The 24308-nt window shown below is 59.2% G+C and overlaps 1 protein-coding gene and 1 long non-coding RNA gene across 5 annotated transcripts; one reads left to right on the top strand and one right to left on the bottom strand.

The window, feature by feature from the left end:
• TECR (trans-2,3-enoyl-CoA reductase) lies at positions 1-24308 on the bottom strand. Of its 4 annotated transcripts, none has more exons than XM_078443304.2 (13): positions 24176-24308; positions 3031-3081; positions 2345-2396; positions 1980-2024; positions 1782-1885; positions 1589-1704; positions 1383-1488; positions 1172-1244; positions 1050-1093; positions 919-976; positions 739-827; positions 350-395; positions 1-249 (listed from the first exon to the last, which is right to left on the bottom strand). In XM_078443304.2, the coding sequence occupies exons 1-13, from the start codon at positions 24188-24190 to the stop codon at positions 122-124; spliced, it is 927 nt and encodes a 308-aa protein (XP_078299430.1). In that variant the 5' UTR covers positions 24191-24308; the 3' UTR covers positions 1-121. The 4 variants fall into 4 exon arrangements, with proteins under 4 accessions (XP_078299430.1, XP_078299429.1, XP_078299427.1 ...); XM_078443303.1 differs by lacking the exon at positions 24176-24308 and adding an exon at positions 20758-20793; XM_078443301.1 differs by lacking the exon at positions 24176-24308 and adding an exon at positions 3478-3756.
• Positions 4383-12276, top strand: LOC144615737 (uncharacterized). Its single transcript, XR_013554295.1, has 3 exons — positions 4383-5546; positions 6443-6875; positions 12176-12276. It is a non-coding gene; the product is annotated as an uncharacterized LOC144615737 (long non-coding RNA).

Genomic DNA, 24308 nt, shown 5'->3' with positions numbered 1-24308 from the left:
TCTGGCAGGGGCAGGCAGGTTTTATTCCAAGCGCCGGACAGTGGTGGCCCCCCCTCCTCCCCCGGAATGCTGCTGGGACAGGAAGAGCCTGGCTTGGTGGAGCCTGGGAGCCGGCGGCGGCTCAGAGCAGGAAGGGGATGATGGGCATGCGCAGAGGCGGGTAGTCCCGGAACTCCTTCAGGTAGCTGCGGTGCTTGCCCTTGGCCCAGATGGTCATCTGAGTGAAGCCCACCAGGGAGAAGAGGGCCACTGTGGGGCAGAGCGGGGGCGTCAGGGGGGCCGCAGAGCCCGGGCCGGGGCGGGGGGGGGGGGGGAGGGGGGGGCATGGAGGGAGGAGCAGCGGGTTCACCTGGGAGACACTGTGTCATGATGGCAAAGCCAATCCAGGATCCCACCTGTGGGGAGAGGGGTCAGGGGTCAGGGTGGGCAGGACAGGGCAGTGCCGGCCGCTCCACGGAGGCCTTGCCCACCTCCCCCCAACCCTTACTATCCAAATGCCGATGCCAGAGAGGCCTCGAGTAGACAGGATGACCTGATGAAGGCGCCCCCCGTTTCCTTGTGGCTGCGAGCCTGGCCTTGCACACCTCCCAAGTCCCAGAAAGGCCAGCTTTTCCGTCTCCAGATGCTACAAACTGCCAAGGCAGCTGGTGAGCCAGGGACCCCTGTCAGGGGCCGGTCCTTCCGTGTGGGACCCCAGCCCCAGGAGGGAGAGGGGAGGAGAGCGGGGCAGAGCCGCACCTCGTACGTGTAGTTGGGGCAGGACACCAGCAGGAAGAGCCAGGTGAAGGGGTTCTTGGTGGGGTATGGGATCTTCCTGGTCTTGGACCCTGCAGGGCAGGACAGGAGGGGCAAGTGAGACCCCCTCACCCGGCCCACCCGGCCCGACCCCCACCCCCTCACCTGGGGCAGGCCCCTCACCAGCTGGCCGCAGGTCCCGCAGGGCCATGTGGATGGAAAAGTTGCCAAGCTGGCAGATCTGTCAGAGCAGCAGGGTCAGCGGGGAGCCCCCAGACTCCCCACCCCAGACCCCTCCTCCCCAGCCTGCTTACCACGAAGATGGCGAGGGCCAGTTTCACCTGCTGAGCTCCATAGGCTGAAGAGGAAGCAGAGGGGTGGCCTGTGAGGGGAGAACCCAGGGGGGTGGGGAGGGGCAGGGTCCAAGGCCACTTACTGGGGGGTGTGTAGAGAGGGTGGTTAATGTAATAGGCCATCCATGCGGCGAAGCCCCAGTAGTAGGTGCAGTTCTGAAAGGGAGCGGGGCTGCGGTGAGTCGGGCCGGCAGTGGGTGGGGCCAGGGACGGGCGGGGTCTGGGCACAGGGGTCCAGGTGGGTGGGGCCGGGAGGCGGCCAGGGTCTGGCTGGACACACCCCAGGGCGCTCACCTTGAAGATGTTGCGCAGGGGCATGGTGCCGTGGGAGAAGCGGTGCACGAAGAGCGTCTCCAGCAGACGCTTGATGTAGTGGAATGAGTGGCAGATGCAGGCAAGGCTGGGGGGGGTGGGGGGAGGGGCGGGGGCAGGCTCAGCTGGGGCAGGTCCAGCAGGCCTCCCCCCCCCCCCCCACCGCCCCTCCCCCTGGCCCCACTCACTGCACCACCGTGTGCCGGCTGGACGTGAAGTCATACTTGTGGCCGTAGATGAAGGGCACCCGGAAGTAGAAGAGCAGGTAGATGAAAAGGGGCCCTGCGTACTCGGTCAGGAAGACCTGGGGGTACGGGGAGCAGGTGAGTCACCCCAGTGTGGCTGCTGGGAAAGGAGGCCACGGACAGGGCTGCGGCTCACCGTCACCCAGCTGATCTGGGCCCCCAGGTCCCGGAAGTAGAGTGTGGCCGTGGTGCCCACAGGCAGCTTCTGCAGGACGTCCTCATCCTTCAGGGACTTGCCCTCTGCAGAGAGACCAGGCCGGGGCTCAGAGCTGCCCAGGACTTCGCCCACTGCCACCCAGGAGCCTAGGGCGGCTGAGCAGACAGCTATACTCACTGGGGTCCAGGCGGAGGGACTGGCGAGCAGGGTACCACTGTGGATCTGCGGGGAGAGCAGGGCATCACAGCGCACAGCATGGTGGAGCCCAGGGACCCCACGCCTCCTCCAGCCCCAGGACAAGGCCTCTGAGGCCCGTGCTAGGACCCAGCCGGGAACAACCCAGGCAGGAGAGGGATGTTATCCTTCCGAAGGCCCGGCAATGACGTTCCTGCTGAAGGCCACGCAGGGACATCTGCCCCAGGCAAGCCAAGAGAAGCCTGGGCCACACTGGGGGCATCTCTGCAGGACCTGGGAGGACAGGTGTACAGGACAGGGTCCCACCCAGAGGTCACAGGGGTGGCACAGCTGGGCCCTGGACTTACGGGTCTTGGTGAAGAGGTTCTTGATCTCGGCAATGGTGGCATGGGGCTCCACCTGGGGGAAGCAGAGGCCGCAAAGAAGTCGGGGGTAGGGGACCCTGGTCAGGGCCCCCTCCTGGTGAGGGGGGTCGGACAGGGGGCCTGGGCCCCTGCTATGGGAGGGGGAAGGCCGGAGTTCAGGCCCCCCTACCTACATGGCTGAACGGCACAGCAACGGCGCCCCCAGAGTGGAGACGGTATGAGCCTGGGAAGCTGGGCCTGCTTCCCTGCCTGTGCTCACCCCCACACAGCTGCCCGCAGAGTGACGGCCCTCGGTCAGGGCCAGAACTCACTGGGGCAGGAGCCCCTTCCCCCCTGCCTGGCATCTGCTGGGGGCAGCTCTCAGAACCCCCACCTTCTTCCCAGGCCCCAAAGCCCTGCAGGGTCCACAGAGGTTGCCTCACCTCCTCCCACCAGGGGGCCGGATCCTGGCCACACCCAAGGGCCAGCGCTGCCCACCCCACCCCACCCCACGCCGGCAGGGGCAGGCCCGGGGACAGTACCCCTCATCCGCCCGAGGAGTAGGTGGGGTGTCAGGACACAGGTTGGGGGGACGCAAGGAGTCCGCCTCCTCAGAACCAGGAGCCCCAGGAAGTAACGGGCCCAGACTCCGTGTCCTTGGCCCAGGGCCGCCGACGCCACGGTCGTACCTTGTCCAGGAAGCACAGCTTCTCTCGCGTCTTCGCGTCCAGAATCTCCACCTCGAAAAAGAGGACGGCCTTTTTAGGTTTTTTGGTCTTGGCGGGGGCGATTCGGGGGAGGCCGTTGAGGCCGAGGCCGAGGCCGAGGCCGGGGCCTGGGCCCGGGCCGGCCTCCCGGGCCACCATGCCCACGTTCAGGTCCATGCTGCCCTGCTCTGCCCGCTGCGGCCAGCGGCCCCGGCTGCCGGCCGTCAGCCCCCACCTCGGACCTCTCCAGGCGGAGCGGCTCTGGGCCGGGCGGGCGCGATCAAATTCTGCCGCGGTGCTGGAGAGGAGCCCGCGCCTGCCCTGGCACCGCCACCTTCTGTGCAGATGTAACCCGAGTGCCCCACAGCCACGGCCCAGCTAAATATAAAACTGCCCCAGACCGAGCCCCCCAGGAGCCATGCCACAGACCTCCTGGGGGCGACCCCTGGGGGCTGGGTCCCCCAAAACTGAGGCTTTTGAGTGGACACAGCGCCTGGACAGCACTGGGGGCAGGGAGACCCTCGGAGGCAGGCAGGGAGGCACCTCCCGCCTGGCCCGTTGCAGGGCGGGGCCGGCCTCGGGAGGAGGGCGAGAGAGGCCGAGGGCGGCCCCAGCCTCGGCCGGCTCAGGCCCGCAGGGCTCACGGGGCTTAGAGAAATCCCAGCTATTTTGAGAATCCCAGAGACAGATCATCCACTTCCCCTTCTGAGCTGTAAGAGACACTGCGGATTATTTTCCTTGTGCATTTGTGTTCCCAGGGAGGTGACACATTCCTAAGTTATTGGTGCAGAGAGCCTCTCTCTAAGTGTGGAAAGGGTCAGGAAACGGAGAAGTTTCCAGCCAGCATCCCCAGCCTGGATGGATGAGGCCCCGGCCCCGGCCCCGGCCTCCCTGACCTCCCTTCTCCACTCATTTCTCACTAGGTCCACCCGGGCCTGTCCAAGGCCACCTCTGGGGCAGTCTTCCCACCACGTCAGCCCAACACAGTGCCCTTGCCTAGGCCCTGAGCCCACAAAGCCCAAAGCCTGGCCACCCCCCAACCCCACCCTTCTCCCAGAGCCGCCCCCAGACAGTGGCAGAGCAGTGGGCAGAGTTGGGAGGGAGGGAGCCCCCCCGGGGGGTGGGGGTGGGGGTCTGGCCCACCCATCCCAAGCAGGTCAGAGAAGGCGCCGCCGGGAGGGGCCGTGAGCATGTGAACCGCTGAAGCTGCAGGGAGGCCCAGCGGTGGCCAGTGGATCCCCAAGGGCCCAGGTGCTCCCACGGGGGGCTTGGCACAGATGCTACTGATGTGGGTCGTGGCAAGAAGGCCTAGGTCTGACCTCAGGTCGGCCGCTAGCAAAGCAGGCGCTGAGAATCCTTCCCGCCCCTGGCGGACCTCGGTCAGAGGCAGTGTGGAGAAAGGAGCCGGTCAAGAAACCCCAGGGCAGGGCCCCAGCCAGGGCTCTCTGAGGGCAAGGCCGGCCACCCACAGCCCGGCAGATGGTCCACCGCAACCAGCACCCCCTAGAGGGAAAGGGATCCCCTCACACATCCCCCAACAACACGGCAGATGTGGGGACTGAGTCTGGCCATGCCACGAGGTCGCCCGTGACCAGCCCCTCACTTCTCTCTGAGCCTCGTCCAGGAGGCAGGTAGGAAGGCGTGGGCCTCAAGGGGTTATAAGGGGTCATGAGACAATGTGAGTGGAGCACAGCATGGGGCCTGACAGGAAGTGCCCCAAAACCTGGGGCCACGAGGCTGGGCGTGAGGAGGCCCGGTGGGAAGGGCACAGGCCTGGGTGCAGATCCTGGCGGCCTGCAGGCCCGTTTGCCCACGTATGCTACGCCCGCCCCACATCAGGGACACGAGAGGGCCCAACACCCAGAAGCCCCGGCCCATGCTGCCTGTTGGTGCTGCACTGGAGTGAGCCTGCTGGGGACTGCCAGCCGTGTGGCCTTGGGGGACAGCCTACCGAGCCCCTCTGAGCCACGGGCCAAACAGAAGGGGCCAGAAAAGAAGCTGGTCATACCGCCCAGGGTGTCTGGTCCCACCCAGAGGACTTGTGGGAGAGGGAAGGGGCACACTTGGAACGTGCCAGAAAGGGCTAGAATAGCAGGGCCGTGGGCAGGCATAGGGCCTGCCCTGTGGCTGCAGGTATATTAATAGTTCCTGGGTCCCAGCAGGGCGGTGCCCACATGCCTTCAGAGACCGTGTGGGGCAGGAGGGCAGCACCAGGCCCACTGGGAGAGGAGGCCTCCAAGTTCCTGCTGAGCCACTCAATAGCTTAAAATATAAGCAGCCCCTCTCCCTGCCGGCCAGCTGCTGGGGGAGGGCTGAAATCCTACCCCTCTCCCCCAGCCTGGGCACCAGACCAGGGTCCGGGGAGAGTCGGGGGCCCCGACTGGCTGCCGGAGAGGAAACCGGGTGGCAGGAGGGGTGGCCGGGCAAGGGGCACACTCCCAGCGGCCGCGCCGGGGTCAGTCCCAAGCTGGAGGACGGGAGCCCGCGCCCTCACAGAGGTAAGCCTGGCCCTCCGGGCAGCACCCTGGGGCCCAGCCCACTGGGGTGGGGGTTGCCTCAGCTCAGGGCTGCTGCGGCTGGATCTGGGGCTGGGTCGGTCATTTCCCACTTCTCACCCCCTCATCCCAGGACCCAGCAGCTTTCATGCTGAGAGAGGTCTCAGAGGCCCTGAGGAGTGAGGAGAATGTAGGACCCAGGACCTCTCCGTACGATTTTATAATTACTGCAAACTGAAAAGTAAAATAAAAGTTTATGCTAGGTGGCAGAAAAAAAGAAAGAAAGAAAGTTATGCTAAGTAAAAGAGGCCAGACACAAAGACTCACCATATTATGTAAAGTGTTCAGAATCAGCAAACCCAAAGAGCCAGAAAGACTGGGTTGCCAGGGGGCTGCGGAGGGGGGATGGGGAATGTTGCCTGATGGGAACCTGGTATCTTTTAGGGGTGACGGCAACATTCTAAAACTAAAACGAGGTGGTGGCTGCAGTGGACAGACAACACTGTGACTCTACCAAATGCCGCTGCACTATTCATTTTTAATGGTTCATTTTATGCGAACTGCGCTTCAATAAATTATTTTTAAGGGGGGGCGGGATACGCTAAGAAGCAGGCCCCAATTACCCATCAAAAGAAAAGGCCCCAGGGCAGGGAGCAGCAAGGGTACCCCACCCCCATCCACCTCCCTACACTGAGGGCCTAAACAGAGGGGACATGGTCATATGCTTCCCATTCTTCAGTCCCTCAGCTTACCCACCCACTGCACCCCTCCCCACCCCGCTGCGACCCCAGCCCCTGCTCTGTGCTGAGCATACCTCCCATGCCCTCTCCTTCTCCCTCCCTCTCTCTCTCTCTCTCTCTCTCTGTGTGTGTGTGTGTGTGTCTGTGTTGCCTGCCCAGGCCTGATGCCAGCCTAGGGTGGGGACCCAGGGTAGGCCTACGCCAGGTCAGACGGTGTAGGCAGCTGCCAAGCACAGCCCTTAGGCAGGGTTCCTGAGCACAGAAGGGTAGGCAGCAGGCCCAGGCCCCATCCCTGGGGAGAAGACAGGCCTGGGGAAGGGAGGAGAGGTCAGCCCTCCTAAGGCTGCTGGAGGCAGGTGAAAGGCTGGGAGGGGGGTCACTGGCCGGAGGTCCCAGCCGCTGACCATAGCTAGGGGGTGTGGCACAGCAGGCTCCGGCACAATGGATACAGAGGACAAGGACGGGGCGGACACCCTGGCCTGGGACACGGGAGCACGGCTCTGCGATGACAGTTCCACTAGCCCGGGAGGAATTCTCACCCAGGCGCCTGAGATTCCAGGATCCGGCCAACAGCAACTCGTGGCACCACGAGGTCAGGGCATGGGGGTTGGGGGAGGGGGCAGGACCAAGGATGGGGCCACAGCCCACCCTGAAAGAGGGGCGGGGGTCAGGCTGCAGCCTTCCCCAGCTTGGAGGGGAACACCCAGAGCCACTGCTGAGCAGCAGGGCCCACGGCCTTCATGGTCTTCATGAAAACAAAGAAGCTGCTGATCAAGGTAGTCACAGTGGAAACGGGTGCTGTTTTCTGAGCACCGTTCTGAGCTAGTGTCGGTGCCCAGAGCAAGGCTCCAGGGGTGAACCCCACCTAGCAGATGAGAAACACCAGAGCTGTGGGAAAGCGGAGCAGTTACGCATCTGTAGGAGAGGCTCAGGGCCTTTGCACATGCTGTTCCCGCTGCCTAGACCACTCTCCCCCAGACCCCTCAGGGCTCCTCCCTTCACCTCCACGGGCCTTCAGACAAATGCTCGGTGAGGTCCTTCCTGACTTAAAATAGCAACTCCCAGATACCAGCTCCCAAGGACAAGGACTGCCCCGTTCTTGACCATTTCCCAGCACACAGACCTCCCCAACAAGGAGCTGTGCTCCGTAAGCACCTGCATGAGGCAGCTGGGCTTGCCTAAGGCCCCACCACCGGCCTCTGAGCCCAGGCCTTTCCCTTCACCACACCCCAGGGGGCCCTGCCCACCTCGCCCAACCCCAGGGTGGCAGCAGGGTGGAAGCTGCTGCCTGGAGTTCTCCGTACCCTGGGCCAGGGACCTAGTGCCAGGGAAGCCTCTGTGAGGCCCCCACACATGCCCGCCAGGCTCCTGTGACCCTGTGGGGCCCAGCATCCTGGCAGCCAGACCCTCCTCCCAGGCTCGGGAGCACCACTCACTGGGGGAAAGGGCCAGTGACCAAGCCAGCTCCCAACTCCAGGGAAAGCTCGTTGACTTCCTGCACCAGCAAAAGCCCAACACAGAAGAGGGGCTCCATGCTGACCGGCTCTATGGAGCCTGGGCCCTCAGAGGCACTACCACAGGCCCCGTGGTCCCCACACAAGGAGGGCTCAAGGGCCTCCTCGGCTGTGTGCACATTACCTAGGCTCTAAGGTCAAGAAGACTCACCTACTTCCTGGCTGTGTGGCCCTGGACAAGTTACTCAACCTCTCTGAGCCTCCATTTTCTCATCTATAATGTGGGCTGCCCCCACCTGCCATCTCGCAGAATTACCGTAAGATTTACAGAGATAATGACACCCAAAAACAGGAGATAAACACACCCGGCCTACAAGAGATCCTGCATGGAGTTAACTATCATCAGACCAACACTGGCAAAACAGTACTGGCAGTACAGCCAGGCCCTTTCTCCCCAAATCCTGGCCATGAAGACACCAAGGTCAGGGAGGTGATGTGGTGACGCTCCATCCAGCCGGTGACAATGCGCCCGAACCCTAACAATAGCAAGACACGTGTGGGCGGGAGGGGCGGGGCTGCGGCGAAGTCCCTACTACGGTTCGCTGCCAGGCTGCGGCGGCTGCCCTGCGCTCCACTGCCCCCTTGTGGCCGTGGACTCCACTCCCAACTGCGGGAGGACGAAGACCCCTGTCAGGCAGAAAACGCCAGTGCAGGACCAAGAGCGAGTACTGGCTCGGGCTCCGCCACTTACCAGCCAAGAGGCCTCGGGAGCCACTGCCCCACGTTCCCTCTTTCGGCCCCTCGCCCGCTCCCGCCTCCCCTCCTCCCCCATCTCAGGCACTGCAGTGAACAAGACCCATCCCAGCCTTCACAGGACCGCACCCCACCCTGTGCGTGCTGTGGGGGAGGGGGGCGGGGGCGAGGCGGGGGACAACAGCGACCCGTCTGTCACCAAGCGTCGTGGAGAAAAACAGAACTGGGCAGGGGAGTCCGGGGTGGGGAGGAAGGCCATTTTCGGGACAGTGGTCAGGGAAAGCCTCCCTGAGCGGGGGGGGGGGGGGGGGGGGGCGGGGGCATCCGGGCAAAGGCCAGTGAGACGCCAGGCAACAAGCGTGCACACGAGGCAGAGGGAAGGCCGAGTACAAGGGCCCTGTGGCTGGATGCGCTCAGCGGCTCTGAGGAGCAGAAGGCCCAGGTGGCCAGCACAGAGCGGGCAGACGGCACAGGTGAGGGCTCTGGCTCTTACCCCGAGGGAAGTGGGCAGGTTCCCCTGGGAACTGGGAGACCAGGGCAACGATGGGGACAGAGCAGGGAGGTGGCCACGGAGGAGTGGAAAGTGGTGGCATTCTGGACAGACGAAGGGCAGGACCACGGGATCTGCTGATGATGGTCTGGGGGGCCCGGGGGGTCCGACCTGAGCCCCAGGAGGAAGGAGCGCCAGAAAAAAGGCGGCAGGAGGAGTAGGCGCCACCTGAGCCCAGGTGTGAAGAGCCACGCTTGCATCTGCTGCACCTGCAGGAGCGGCACCCAGGCGGGCGCGGCACACAGGGGCCCGGGCACCAGCGCCCACAAGGCCTGCAAGCCGGGGGCCCGGGCCCCTCTCGAGCCTCAGTGTCCCCCCAACCTTATAAACACCGCCGGGCCCAGTGCTCTCCAGGCCCCTCCCATCCGCCAACAAGACTCCGTGGCCTCGCGGCGGAGTCCACATCCCAGGGCCCCTTGGGACAAGGGGTAGGCACAGGCCTGAGGGTCGGCCCGGATTCCAGGTCACCCTCACCAGCTCCCGATGATGCCCCTGGAACCTCTGTGCATCCTCAGGCGGACCCGCCCAATGGGCACGCGTGGAAAACAGCAGGCCTGGAGCTGCGGCGGCTTCCCGGGCCCCTCTCCTCGTCCTCCCCTTTCACCTGCCCGGCAGCCGAGAGGGCAGGAGCTCTTGGCTCCACTTCTCAGATAAGGAAGCCGTGTTCCAAAGGGTGAGGGACGCTCCCGGGTCACACAGCAAACACCTGAGCCCAGACGCGCGCTCGTGTGTGCTGAGAAAGGCCAGCACCCCCACCCCCCGCCCCGCCCACACAGGCCTCTGGGGCCGCACCCCCAGCCTGCGGAGGCCCCGCGCAGAGACGGCACAAGCAGCACGCCCAGCCTCCGGCCGGCTCTCTGAGACCCCACGTGGGTCTGCCGGCCAGGAAAGGGCCCTGCAACTAGGCCACCTTGTGAGGGACGTGTGCGCCCTGGTGGTGACGTCTTCTCCTGGGTCTGGGGCACGAGAGGCCCGCTGTGGGTGCAAGCCCTGCTCAGGGCAACCTGGGACTCCAAAGATGCAAAGACCTTGACAGGTCCTTCCGCCGGCTGGCCCAGGCCCTCGCGGCCCCCACGGGCCCCCGCTCGGGGCATTAAGAGCTGCCGCACCCAGAGGAGGGAGGCCCGGCCGCGAGCGGCACAGCACCCGGCCGGCTCACCCGCTTCACAGACGCAGAGGCTCGGGCACGTTCGCCTGGACTCGGCGACTCAGCACTTGCAGCTCCCTTTCCCTTCCACTTTTCCAGAAATATCGAAGTCACACTGCTCGCGCCAGGGTGGCTGAAAAGACCTTGGGCTCAGCTGCCAGGAGGCCAGCACAGGCCGCACCTGCTCCGCCAGAAATACCTCCTTCCCCAGTGGCCTCAGCTCGTGACCCCATTTCTCTGAGGTGCCCAGCGCACTTGCACCAGCCTCCCCGACGTGCCACCACGGGGGCAGAACGTCACCAAGGCTGGCAAGGGCGGGGAGACGCTGACCACCCACTCCCAGGCCCTCAACCAGCCAGTTCCCACCTCCTGCCCCCGCTGGCCAGACAACAAGAGTCAGGGTCTGAATGCCAATGTCCCTGGGCTCTGGGATGGGGGCCAGGAGACGCTGGAGAGCCCCATACACCCCAGCGGCGTCCTGGAGAACATTCTTTAGGTGCTCAGGTGACCCCGGGTTGGTGGCAGCAACCACACAGAGCACAACCTGAAGGGGACACCGAACCAACACAGCGGGGACTCTGGGTCTCGGGCCCGTTGACCAGCTGCCCACTGGCACCCGCAGCCCCCGCACCTCCCTGGGCGGGCACAGGCTGCACCTTCCGGGACTCCAGAGGGCGCTGTCCCACCCAGAGCAGGGCTGCCCCTGGGGCCTGTGCCACTGGGAAGCGCCTCCCCAAGAAACATCTGTCGGATGCTTACCTCGTGCCAAGGGCCGTGCTGAGACCTTCGCCTGCCTAACTCACCTAGCCTCACCAGGGCCCGTAAGCTAAGGACTGTGACCCCAGTTATGCAGCTCAGAAACGAGGGGGCCCTCGCCCAGGGCACACAGCCAGGAAGTGCCGCGGCCAGCGCCAACGCACCCGCCTGGGCCCACAGCCCCCGCCACACCACCACCACCGCTCCGAAGAGCGGGGTTAGATGCCAACGGGGGAAGAAAGGTGGGAGGGGCCCCGGGATCTGATCATCTGCACGGCACCCCCTTCCCTCCCGATGCTCCAACTCCAGCACACTCGTCTTGGAAGGTCCAGACTCCGCAGAACAGGTCACTACCAGGGAGCCCAGGGACTGAGCCCGCTCCTCGCAGGCCTCAGGCTCCCGTGGCCCCAGCACACTCAGGGTCCCAAGGGAGAAAGACCCGTCACCTCCTGACACCACACAGAGGTGTCCAGGCAGGCTCAGCGGCTGTCTTAACGCTTCCTGCACGGTTTCCTGTCAGGCCCCAGGGGGAGGGGTGGAGGGAGTCCCCACGGCAGTGCCACAGCAGAGGCCAGAGTCAGCCCAGCCTCCCAGCCTGAGCCTCGGCGTCTCCCTCTGGTCGATGGGAACGTTTGAAAGAAGACCTAACAGACAGGGTTCTCATGGCACACGTGGCAGAAGTCCCACCCGTGGTCCTGAACCCTGCCTGCTCATGTGACTCCGCTGAAGAGCCCTGGACTGGGCAGCCTAGGCGGGGGACCGGGGTCTCTGAAGGGGGAGCCGGCGCCCACAGCTTCGAAAGCTCCCAGGTGACAGATGGGAACAGCCACCTCGACCCAGGCTGCCTCTGGAAGCCCAAAACCCCTCCCAGTGGGGCCTCAACCATTCCCTGCAGGTGCAACCCACCCCTTCCTCGCCCTGCCCCCTGCAGGGTGTGAGTCCTGAGTACCCAGCCACCACCAGCTCACACTGATCCTACTGGATTGGCACTGTTACCCCATTTTACAGACAAGGAGGCTGAGGCTGAGGAACACAAGTCACCAGCCCAACAGCACCCGGCTACGAGCTCCAGTGGCGAGACCCCATCTACATTTGCTCCTTAGAACTGAATGCTCTTCCTCCAGGGCTGTCCCCGGCCCCAGACCCTTGGGGGACGGCCCAGATCTGCACCCCGGCACCCCCTGGCCAGATCAAGGGTAGTGACCGTGTCTGGTCTCTGCATCTCTGAGCAGGAAGGTGCCATCAGGCCAAGAAGCTGGAAGAGGCAGGAGACACTGAGCCCTGCAAATGGCTGATGGGAGCAGCAGGAGGAGCCCATCCAGGATGACCCCCCACCTGCATCCAGCACATCTGGCCCGGTGCGGCAGGCAGGTTAGTTCACCCCAGAAACTTCCGGAATCGCCCGCTCTGGGACCCCCATGGCCAGCTTCATACACAGCAACAGCTAACACCTCCCACATGCTCACAAGGTGCCAGACACAGAGGCACATTCTCAACACAAATTACCTTTTACTATTAATCCCCTTTTACAGATGAGGAAACTGAGGCTCATTCGTTCACCACATAAATACTGATTGAACATCTACTAACTGCTACATGTCAGGCACTGTTAAAGGCTCTGGGAATTCAGCTGTGGAAAGAGAGACAGAAATCTTTGCCCATGTGCAGCTGACATTTTAGCAGGGGGAGGACAAAGACCATCAAATAAAGTTGCACATAACATTAGAAGATGTCATGTGCCATAGGAAAAGCAGAGCAGGGAAAGGGGACAGGGAGTGGAAGGTGAAGAGGGGGTGTGCAGTTTTATACAAACTGGTCAAGAAAGGCCTCCTGAGGAGACCTTGGGACAAGCCCTGAATGCAGTGGAAGAAAGAGCTGTTGAGAAATCTGGGGAAAGCATCCAGGCAGAGAAATGGCCTGTGCAAAGGCCCTGAGGTTCAGCATTCTTGGTGTGTTCAAGCAACAGTGCAGAGGACTGTGTGGCTGGAGAGAGTGAGCAAGAAGGGGGCTGGGGGGAGGTAACAGGTTGTGCAGGGTCTCACCCTCCAGATGAAGACTTTGGCTTCTATTCGCCCCCCCCCCTTTTTTTTGACGTTTATTTTTGAGCGAGAGAAAGAGTGTGAGCAGGGGAGGGGCAGGGAGAGAGGGAGACACAGAATCCGAAGCAGGCTCCGGGCTCCGAGCTGTCGGCACAGAGCCCGACGCGGGGCTCGAACACTGACCGTGACATCGTGACCTGAGCTGAAGTCGGACGCTCAACTGACGGAGCCACCCAGGCGCCCCTGGCTTCTATTCCAAGTGAGGTGAGAGCCCTGGAGGATTCTGGGCAGAGCAGGGACATGACCTGACAAGTTCCTAAAGGATCCATCTGGACTACAGGGGAGTAAGGGTGGAAGCAGGGAGCCGAATAAGGAGCTACGGGAATAACTCTGCCAGGATAAAAGATGTCTTAGACCAAAGGGTCGGCCAACCACGGCCCAGAGGCCAATTCTGGTCCCACCGCCTGTTTCTGTACGAACTAAAATCGTCCTTCTACTTTTAAATGGTTGGGAAAAAAATCAGAAGCCTATTGCGCAGCACAAGGACGTGACGTGAAATTCAAACCTCAGGATCCACAAAGCCGTATCACAGGAACAAGGCCATGGCTCACTGATTGTTAATGTATCATCTACGGCTGCTTTGTTTGTTTTTTTTTACAACTATCGAGTTGAGAAGATGTCACAGGAGCTATACGGCCCACAAAGCCCACGGTATTTCCCATCTGGCCCTTCACGGATAAAGCCTGCCGACCCCTGGCCTGGGCCCGGTGATGGTGGGGGGCTGATGACAAGCGGCCGCCTTCCAGCTGTACAGCGAAGGCTGAGCTGCAGGGTTCGCTGACTTGGACAGGAGACGTGAGACAACGAGCAGAGCCAGAGCCTCGGGGCTGGGTGATGAGAAGGCTGGAAGTGCCGTTAACCGGAGCGGGGACACGCAGTTTGAGGGCAGTCTGGAGCTCGGGTCGGGACATTATTAAGTCTGAAATGCCCATTAAACGGCCCCACGGAGAGCTCCAGCTCACTGAGAGACCACACAAGGTGGGGGGGCCGGGGGCGACGTGGAACCTTCACAAGCCTGTTCTGCTGACTGAGAAGTTCCCGTTCATTCTCTCGGGAAGTGCTTACCGAGCCCCTCGACGTGCTGGGCCCTTGCCAGGGGCTGGGCTTGATGAATAGAGAGACCTATGTGTGACAGTAGTGTGCTGGGCAGTGTTCCCAGTGCTGGGACAGAATGGTGAGCACAGCTGAGAGAGGCCACGCTCCTCGACTGGTCCTGTTCACACTCAAGGGGAACGTGGGCAAAGCACCTATCACGTAACATGAGGTTGGGACACACCAGGTGCTGTGAAGAGAGCCTGGCAGGGGACCCAGAGCACCAGAGGAAGTGGTCAGGGAAAGCCACTCTAAGGAAGTATTATCTGAGCCATAGCCAGAAAAGAAGCCGAAGGGAGGACCGGCCTGAGGCTCCCTGTGGGAAGTGCAAAGGCCCTGAGGCAGCAGTGAGTTCGGCAGTGCCCTGGAACATCCAGCGGGAACAGAATGGACTTGAGCAGCTGAGGAGGCTGGAGTGCACGGAGGCCCAGTCCAGCACTTTGGGAAGTCACTGGAGTGCCACCACCTGCTTTGGTTTTGAGAAAGAGCCCTCCCGCTGCCACTGCTGGGAGCAGCATGGAAGCAGACACAGCAGTGAGTCTCAGAAACAACCCAGGCCAGAGACCTCAGTGGGGCTTGGACTAGGGCAGAGGTGACAAGTGGTAAAAAAAAGACACTCTAGTTCCTGGATCCTGAGACACCACTGATTGAGACCAAGCTGCCAATTTGGGGGGGGGGGGGGGGGGGGTCGGGGAGTGGAGAACTTTCTATATAAACATGACATGTATATATATCAATCATAAGACACAGCCCAACTTAAGGTGAAAACTGCATTCTGGGATAGAAGGAGAACACGAACAAGGTAAGAGGATTTCAGCAGAGGAGGGCAGGGCTTCCGGAAGGTTTAACAGGCCTCCCTGCATCTTTAAAGGGAGAGGTGAATTAAGAGGTGGCTCTCGCCGTTGACAGAGGGGTCTAGGAAGATGCCCTTGGCTGTCTTCCCACCTGCAGCATTACCTGTGAGCAGCACCCTGAGCCCCGCAGGCCTCTCTGGCTCCGCTCAGCCCCTCTGGTCGACAGCAAAACAAAGCGAGGGAAAAGGAACCGAGAGTTTTATATGCACGTGCTTCCCCGTGCCTTCTCTCCCCGTGATGCACGTTCCCAGGCCCAGCCGGGGAGGCTGGCAATGAGTTCACTCCCATGCGGCGTCCACGACACCCCAGGTGAGCCGGAATGTGGCAGAAGATGCAGCTCCCAGGCCCACTCCTCAGACCGCGCCTGGAGGGGCCTGGCAGGGAACATTCTTAGGGTCTGGTGATCGTGGCTTAGCACTACCCACGGGATCCCCACCTCATCCGCACATGAAAACTCAGAGTTCAGGTAACTTTTGGGTCAAAAAGTGGGGGGAGGGGGAGGGCCAAACTCCAAAGTGCCAAAAGATGAGCCGTGACCAGCTTCATGACGGAAAGGCAGGAGCTCAGGGTCAGGACCGCCAGCCCCGAGGGGCAGCCGTGTACCCCACAACCACGTGAGGGTCCTTCCTCCTCATCCGATTGCAGTGTCTCTGGGGGTGGGGGGCATCAGCGATGCGGCTAACTGCCTGAGCGTGCCCGGTGCCTTGCTCTGCAAGCCAGTGTCTCTAACAGACGTGCACATGATCACCTGTTCCGCCAGGGGCCAGGGCTTACAGCGAGCGAGGAGCTCAAACGCACAAACTATCAGAAGGTGCTAAGTGCTGTGCAGAGAACTAAAACCGGAGAGGCGACGGGTGGCAAGTGTGGCCTGAGTGGATCAGGGTGGGGGGAACCTCTCAAGAGGAGGTGACATTCATGCTGAGCCCTGAATGACGGGATTCCCAGATAGGAAGGGCAAAGCCATCTCTCCTGAAACACTGGTATTTAGCACAGGGGTTGCATGACTCAACCCAGCCCTGGGGTGGATGGTGGATGGATCCCCATCCCCAGCCAGGAGAGTCCGTTAGACTTTATTCTCTGGTGGAAATAATAGTCCACAACATACTGTTTCGGACTACACGAATCTCCCCAAGAATTCTGATACTCCCCTCACTCCCCGCAAAGAGTATGTTTCCCTAACCCTCCCTCCTCCCACTGACCCACCCTTCTCCTGAGTCAGACTCTTGAGGGGTCCTGGGGAACAGCTTCCCCCCACAAGAGTGGAGGCTCCAGGTCTGTGACCTGCCTCCTGATGTTCCAGGATGCCCCAGTGCCAGTGCGAAACCGCCCTCCCCCAAACTCAGCCGGCCCCCCCTCACCCGGAGGACAGGCACTGTTCCCACGGGCCCCACCACAAAATTGGCATGGCCCCGGCCAGTGCTCCCTGGTCCCTTTAAAAAGGAAAAACAGAGTTCAGAAGGACCCGGACAATGGCACAAACCCTGCAGTCTATGGGGCCAACTGAATGGCCTGGGGACTCTGCTTACATAAGAGCCTGGTTCGAGCAGGGACAGGGCCAGGGCCGTGCCAGCCTGCCAGTCACCGTGACCTACTGAGAGGCTCTTTATCCCTCAGAGAGCTGGGAAAGGCTCGTGGCCCATCTCTAACTAACCACGAGACTGGCGGGGCGGTGGCGGTCGGGGCAGCGGGGGGAGCCCCAAACACCATCCACACCCGCCAGTCAGCAATAAGGAACAACTACTCTGCCCATTTATGCAACAAACAGCAGAACGCGAGGACCCCTCCCCTCCCCCCAGGACTTAAAAAATAAACCACCCTCTTAAAGTTGACCTTTTACGCAAAATCAACAGAGAAGGGACTTAATCACCCTCAGGATAAAGTCCACAGGTCTCTGGCCACTCGGCCTCATCACTCGACATGGGCCATCCACAAAGTCAGGCCTCCCGGCCTCTGCACATGCTGTCCCCTCCCCTTCCCTGAAAACCTTCCCCTTGGTTTTCCCCTTGGCTCAGTGAAAAGACCTGGAGGGCAGAGGCTGTGGTTAGTCCGTCTTCCTGGAGAGTGACAGGCACAGAGAAATGCACTGGGGCGAATGAACGAATGAATAAATGGCAGAAGGAAACAGATAAGTGGAGGCCCACGACAGGAGACCGCTCAGACCAGGACAACCCGCAAGCATCCCGTGCGGCCGGGGACAGGCCCAGGCGCAGAGGTGGCAGCTCGTGGTGAGGCCGAAGCATGGGGAGGAGAGGATGATGCGGAACAGGCTGGCTGGCCGCGGCAGCGCTGGACCCGGGGCTCGCGGACAACAGGCCGTAAGAAGCCAGCTTCCCTGGGTCACAATCAGTAAGGACTGACTCGGCCCAACACGGGAGATGCAGTTCTCAGCCAGGTCCCTGCAGCAGCCCCACACTCGCCCCTCTGCGCCCCGGGAGCCTGACCACCAGGAGAAGTCGCATTCGTGCATCTCGTCAGTCAGTAAGGAGGCGCCGGCCAGGCGCCGGGGAAGCTGCAGGGACAAGACACAGAGTCCCTCCCTGCCGTCACCAAGCTCACAGTCTGACCGTGAAGAACCCAAGTGAAAATGCAACCACGGCCCAAGGTGGGCCCGATGGACGGGAGCAGGGTGCCAGGGGGTGGGGCGGGGGTCATCCTCCAGGTAAGATGGTCCAGGAAGGCCTCTCTCTGCAGGACGTGGAAGCTGAGCTCTCAGTAAGTAGCGGCCGGGGAAACACAGAGGAAGAGCCTTCTGGCTGAGGAAACAGGCAGATGCTCAGGGCTGGAATGGGGCTGCGGGAGTTTGAGGAGACGAAAGACAGAAGTGTAGAGGGTGAGGAAGGCAGGGGACAGAGGACGATGAGGAGCCCGAGAGACAGTTCTGAGGCCCAGGTGCTAAGATCCTCCCATTTACACGGGAGAAGCCCCTGCAGCCGCTGCAGGGTGCGGAACATGCCAGAAGCTGCCCGGCTTCCGAGGGAGCAGGTTCGACGGCCATCAGATGGGCAGACCCACCCGAAGCACCCACTTCCTGGGACGGCTCTCTGTCCCAGTAAGTCCGAAAAGTGGGTCCTGACTGTGCTTCCACTTGGCCCAGGGAAAGAGGTCGTCCCCAAATGTGACCTCCACCGTGTGTGACAGTGTATCAAGACTGACCACCGGCTGCTTCCTCCATCTTCTGGGCATACCATTTAGCATGAACCCATCTCCAGCAGCTTCCGTGAAGGAGGCCTCCGTGGCCCGGTTCACTGGCAAGTCGTAAGGCTTTCAAGAGAGGCCACGTGCAGAAAGCATTTCCGAGGCTGACCGATGCGGCTCTCCCGATCCGTCCAATGATTTGTCCTGAACCACCTAACGTTCTGTACCCCGACTGCGGGCCAAGAAGTGTGCTGGGCACGTCACACTCCCCAGCGGCCCTCCGAGACAGGTGTCCTTACCCTGGATTCATGGGAGAGAAAACCGAAGCTCAAGCAGGGAGAACTGTCTGTCCCAAGGGCAGAGCCAGTGGCCTCCAAAGACATCCCCCCTCAACGCACAACCACCCGGGGCCCACCCACAGTGAAGCCCCCCCGTGGCCCACCAGAATCCTGGCATTGCCACTCCCTGAGGGACTAAGGGCCCGTCGCTTCACTCCTCTGTGCCCCAGTTTCCCCATCGGTCAGAGAGAAGAACGGTCCCTACCCCATGGGTTCGTTACCAGGATTAAATAGTTATCAGCTAAAAGCGCTCAGAGTGAGTACCAAGCTGGCAGAGGCGTTCTGAGGAGGAGGATTCCCTGGCTGTCCCCAGGTATTAAAACATCCTCTGCTGCCACCGGCAGTATCAGCAAGAGGGTGCTACGACCTAGGCTGATCTAGGCCACCCAGCCCAAGGTCTGGCCAAATCTGTCGGTGAAAGCGCACGGACTGCCAACCAAACTCAAGGGCTGAGTCCCTTCCTAGCACAGTCCCCACTCAGGGCTGTCTGTCCACTCGCCACTTACCTCTCCTCAGGAACAGGTTATTCAAGAGGCTCTGCGAGGCTCCGAGGGAGCTCCCGGGTCGCACCCAGGCTCACCTAGCCCCACCCCGCCCACCACTCCGATCCTCCCACTCACCTCCCAACCTCAGCCCCGCCCCGCCCCGCCTCCCCTGCCTAGGCCCCGCCCTCCCCGCCTCGGCCCCACCTCTCCTGCCTAGGCCCCGCCCTCCCCGCCTCGGCCCCACCTCCGCTGCCTAGGCCCCGCCCTCCCCGCCTCGGCCCCACCTCTCCTGCCTAGGCCCCGCCCTCCCCGCCTCGGCCCCACCTCCGCTGCCTAGGCCCCGCCCTCCCCGCCTCGGCCCCACCTCCCAGACTTAAGCCCCGCCCTTCCCACTCAACGCGACCCAAGGCTCTTGGCCCAAGGCACACCAACACAAGGAAGGTCTTTAAACCTTTTAAGGCTTTCCTGGCTGCCAATCCCAATCCGGCTCCCCCTCTAGAACTCCGAGGGACAGCCCATCCGATTTTAGGGCCAAGAGAGACCCTCGGCCAGCACTCCACACCGACCCACAGAGCCTCTTCCCACTCTCCCTCCAGGGACGCTTTGTCCTCAGAACAATGGCACGGCACAGCACAGCCTGGCCACCAGCAGCCTTTGGAAGCATCAGCAGGGACAGAAACTGGAAAGGTGCAAACCCAGGGCTCAAGCCCAGCTACACGGCTTCCTGACTCTGTGACCTTCTGCAACTTAATTTGCTTCTCTGAGCCTCAGTTTCCTTATGTGCAAAGTAGAAGTAATACTCGTGCCCACCCGATCACCTGTGCTTGTTGGTGCCCCCCCCCCCCATTCCTCTTCTACGGATGGGCAATCAGACAGACCTGAGTCTGGATCCCCTCTCTGCCACAACATGACCTTGGGTAAGTTGGGCAAGTTCCTTCACCTGAACCTCGTGTTCCTTATCCACAAATGTGAGCAAAGAGGACCCACCTCTCAGGTTTTCGGACAGATACAATAAATGTGACCTGTCCCTGCTATTAATCCAGCAGGATTGATTATCCGGCCCAAGAAGAGGGGATCACAACCAGCATCCCAGCCTGTCTGCAAATGAAAAACCAGTCCCAAAGACATTTTTGGAAGGCCTTTTCTTTCGATGCAGCATGCAGAAGGGTGTGAGAGTAAAGAGGTCAAGCAGTCCCCATTTCAGAACACCAACACCTTTCTGCAAACAGGTGCCACATTTAAGGTACGAAAGTCGGAGACCCACACATAAAACGGGCTCAACAGTCAGAGAAACCCAAAATATCCCTCACCTATTCCAAAAGGCCACAAGAATTCAGAAGAAAAAACTACAAAAAAACCCAGCAGACACCCAAGATCCCACCTCCCAGATTTAAGAATTATTTACATCAGATTCCTTTTTTTTTTTAATAAAACAGACATAGCTGAAAGCCTTCCACACCCCTTTTCTCCCCACTCCCTCTCCCCAAGCAACAGTTCCTCTAACTGTGTGATTCCCACATACTTCTAACCTCTAATCACAACATATCCACTTATTATGTACATATCCATAAGCAGTACAGATTAATCTCTCTCATTTGGTACTTTTTGAAATACATAGAATCTTTTGCAGCTTGCTTTTTTCCACTCAACAGAATATCTGGAGATTTACGAAAGGACTGGGAAACCAAAGTAGATTTTTTTTTTCATAAAATGGAACTGTGCACAACAGTTAAAATGAATGAACCAGGGCTACCTGTAGCACCCTCTGATGATATATTTCCATCAACTTCCTAATGTTCTTTCTTACTGACCTTTGCCTTCACAGGTTGCATTTGCCCCCAATGAGCAGTCACAGAAAGGCTCAAAGTAGTTAATCAAGCTGCTCTGGTCAGTGACACAGTTATTTACTGAGTGGCAGAACCAGGATTCAGCCCCACCCCTGCCCAAAGCCCACACACTTAAGACACCATTAACCGTGGGTCTACTTTCTCCTTAATTTTTGCCTTCCAGCCCAGTTTTCTGGCTCTAAACAACTGCCACTTGACCAGAACTCTACCTTCCAGAACTTTCACATGCTTATTCCTGTGGCGTTAGTGGAAGCAAAACTTGCCTGAGGCAAGGTACTGTGTTGGTCTAGGATTATTCGCAAAATTAGCACCAACAGAGCTACCCTTTTTTGGGGGGGGTGGAAGATCCTACATAAGGGCAGTGGGGACCCCAAGAGGATGAGGCTTCCTTGTCTCCAGGTACCCATCTAGAGGAAACGGGCAGTGACGGGCAGTGACGGGCAGTGATGGGCAGGGAAGGGCTCAGAAGACTGAGAGGCGCTGATCTTCCTGGAAATTAACAGACTCATTTACAAGACACAACAGCTGTTTTTCCAGTTACGCCTGGGATCGTTACTTTGAGCTCTCATCTGCAATGGCAAAAACAGCAATAAAAAAAAAAATGGAAGGAAGGAAGGAAGGAAAAGAAAAAAGGAAAGAAAAGAAAAAAAAAGAAGAAAAGAAAAGGAAAGGAAAGAATCTTGTAGCGTAAGATAAGCAGCTCTCTTATCAACCCTGATCTGACCCCAAGACAATCCCAAGGCCTCCTTTGCCTTCCAAGAAACCAGCTTCAGCCAGGACCCAAAGGTGACCCGTTCTATCTGCTTCATCTCAACTAGTCCACTGAAGGGATACTTTTTCCTCCCAGATCACAGAGGGGACACCGGCAGTGATGGTACACTGTTACTGAAACAGCAACAAATCTCCCCTCCAGCTGGAATCCCAACCGCCATGACATCAGACCTCGGCCTCCATCAGCGCCCTGTGTGACACTCCACGCAGATCACATTTTTCTGAACATCACTTCTATCGTTTGTAAACTCCATTATCTCGAGGTCTCTCTCGGAGCCACAAAGGTCTTTGAGGGAGGTGAACCCCTCAGTGGACAGGGGCTCACTTGGGGGTGAAGGATGGGCTTAGTTTCAAATAGAAATATATTCTTTGATGAAGATAACCGAAACCTTTACTCAAAGTTTGTTAAATGGGAGTGGAAGGAGTATCCGTGCTATTTTTACGGTTCTGCAACAGACACTTGGGAGTAAAACTATTCTGCCTGCTGGGAGACAAGGGATCCTCCCACACGGAAAGTGTAGCTATCACCTTGGAGGGTACTTGGCAAATGGTAGCAGAAAATGAGAATAGAGAACACAGCAAAATAATTTTTTTCCCTCCAAGGTCACTTTGAACAGTGGGTTTGAAGCTCCCCCTTCCTTCTGGCAGGAAAAAGATTTATTTCCATAAGGTAGAGCACGTTCTCCAGTGCAAGCCACAGGCCTCAGCCTGCACCGTTTCCGGAACAAATGTGCTCACCCCAAGGGTCCTCAGAGGCCTACTTTATCTGACTGCTAACTAAGGAAACTAAAACTCCATTTTGCAAAATGCCGTATGGATCTTCCTTCCCGCATCTTTCAAACTGTGGCTTTTTCTCCGGGAGTGTAAGAGGGTTTGAGAGGGAAAACCGTATTAGAACTTTATTCTATAATCATAAAGTTGAATGGGGCATGAGAGATCGTTGGATCCTACCTCCTCATTCCTGGTACTGTGTCAAAAATGAGCGAGGACTTCTAGGTTTCAAATTTAAAAAATAATTAGCAAAATAATAATAACAATAAAGGGGGGCAGACACAGGTAACGGTATGTATGCAACCCCGCGGTTTGTGATTTCGAGCCCCGCGTTGGGCTCTGTGCTGACCGCTGGATCCTGGAGCCTGCTTCAGATTCTGTATCTCCCCCTGTCTCTGCCCCTCTCATGCTGTGTCTCTGCCTCTCAATAATAAATAAACGTTAAAAAAAGGTTGGTTTTTTTTTTAATTAAAAAAAAAAAAAAAACAAGAAATCTCTCCTTCCACTTACATGTGAGGTACCTAACGTAGTCAGATTCATAGAGACAAAAACTAGAATGGCGGTTGCTAGGGGCTGGACAGAATGGGGAACAGGGAGTTAGTGTTCACTGCGGACAGAGTTTCAGTTTTTTAAATTCAAAAGAAAAGAGTTCTGGAGATGGATGGTGGTGATGGGTGCACAATAATGTAAATGTACTTAATGCCACTTACAAATGGTTACATGATAAATTTTATGTTATGTGTATTTTGCCACAATTTTTTAAACTGAGGAGAAAGAAAAAAAAAAAAAAGACATCTCTACCTGCTAGTTTTCATTTGGGGACAGCATGGCCTAGGGGCTGGCAACTAAGACCCGAGTCCTGAGTTTCTCTCTCTGTTCTGCATTTACCCTCGGGGGGCGGGGGGGGGGGGGGGGGGGGGCTTTGGGTAAGTCATTTGACATCTCTGAGACTATTTCTTCATCTGTAAAAATGGGAATAATAATAATAGTCCCCAACCTCATAGGCCTATGAGGATAAAAAATAAGAGAACATAATCTCATAGCACAAGAGTAATCACACGCTAAGTTATTATGCGTTTTAAGAATAAACTAGTTATTATTTAATGTTATTTGAAAGTCAGTACTGATCAAATAATTAAATTATTAATATTCTATTATCAGCTAGATCGATAAGCGCATCAGACTTCGTTTTAAGGGAAGCAGCAGCCCAAGTTAGGAGTCAGGGGACCTAGGCTTCAAGAATGGCTGTGGGCGTGAGATTTCCCCCAGGTGACACGCAGGGATTGACTGAGACGATCTCTTAGATTACCAAAAAGCAAGATCAGCTTTGCTACTCGGCGGGAGCCAGGCCTGGAACTGCACCTCCCTCGCCGCCTAATCTCCTCGCGGACGTCCCGGACGAGGGAAGGGGTCCAAAGATCGTGCCAGAGGCTGATTGCAAAGCCCTTTCCTAAACCGAAGGAGGTAGCATAATGCAACACTTATGCAAGACACCCTCGGATCGGGAGCCAGGGTCCCGCACCTTTGTTCCTCCCCTTGCCAAGTCTGCCCCGGCCCGCTGGGGGAGCTGCAAGGAACCTGCAAGCTTCCCACATCCTGCAGAGACCCCAAGAAAAGGCAACCCCACAACAGCCTAGGTTGCAGAATTAGAAATACCCCTGCACATGCGCGGTGCGATTTACGAGTGGCCCCGGGACACGACGCGCGCCCACTGCGCCTGCGCCGTCCCGCTCGCCCTTTGGGGCACAGGACCAGAAAGGGGGGGTCCCATGGTCCCACGAAGAAGAAAAAACGAATGAGTCTGCGGCGGCCGCTAGGTCCCGGTTTCCTCGTTCCTTACCTCATAGTGTTTCATGGCTTCTTCACACGACCCCTACTAATCCTGCTGCCGCTGCTGCCTACCTGCGCGCGACAAGGAACAGGCTCCCTCACGCGCTCGCGACCGCCGCGCGAGACTAACATCGGTTCCGCGT

The sequence above is a fragment of the Panthera onca genome, chromosome A2 (genome assembly GCF_046562875.1).
Source record: "Panthera onca isolate mPanOnc1 chromosome A2, mPanOnc1 haplotype 2, whole genome shotgun sequence".
NCBI lineage: Eukaryota > Metazoa > Chordata > Mammalia > Carnivora > Felidae > Panthera > Panthera onca.
Note: the sequence above shows the minus strand (reverse complement) of the source record. Positions and strands in the feature narration are given on the sequence as shown.

Coding starts and splice junctions, on each gene's coding strand:
- TECR (XM_078443301.1), bottom strand. CDS start 3,741: ATGATCTGTCTCTGGGATTCTCAAAATAGCTGGGATTTCTCTAAGCCC. Junction 1,705..1,781: donor CCCAGATCAGCTGGGTGACG/GTGAGCCGCAGC, acceptor CCGTACCCCCAG/GTCTTCCTGACCGAGTACGC. Junction 250..349: donor CATGACACAGTGTCTCCCAG/GTGAACCCGCTG, acceptor TCTGCCCCACAG/TGGCCCTCTTCTCCCTGGTG.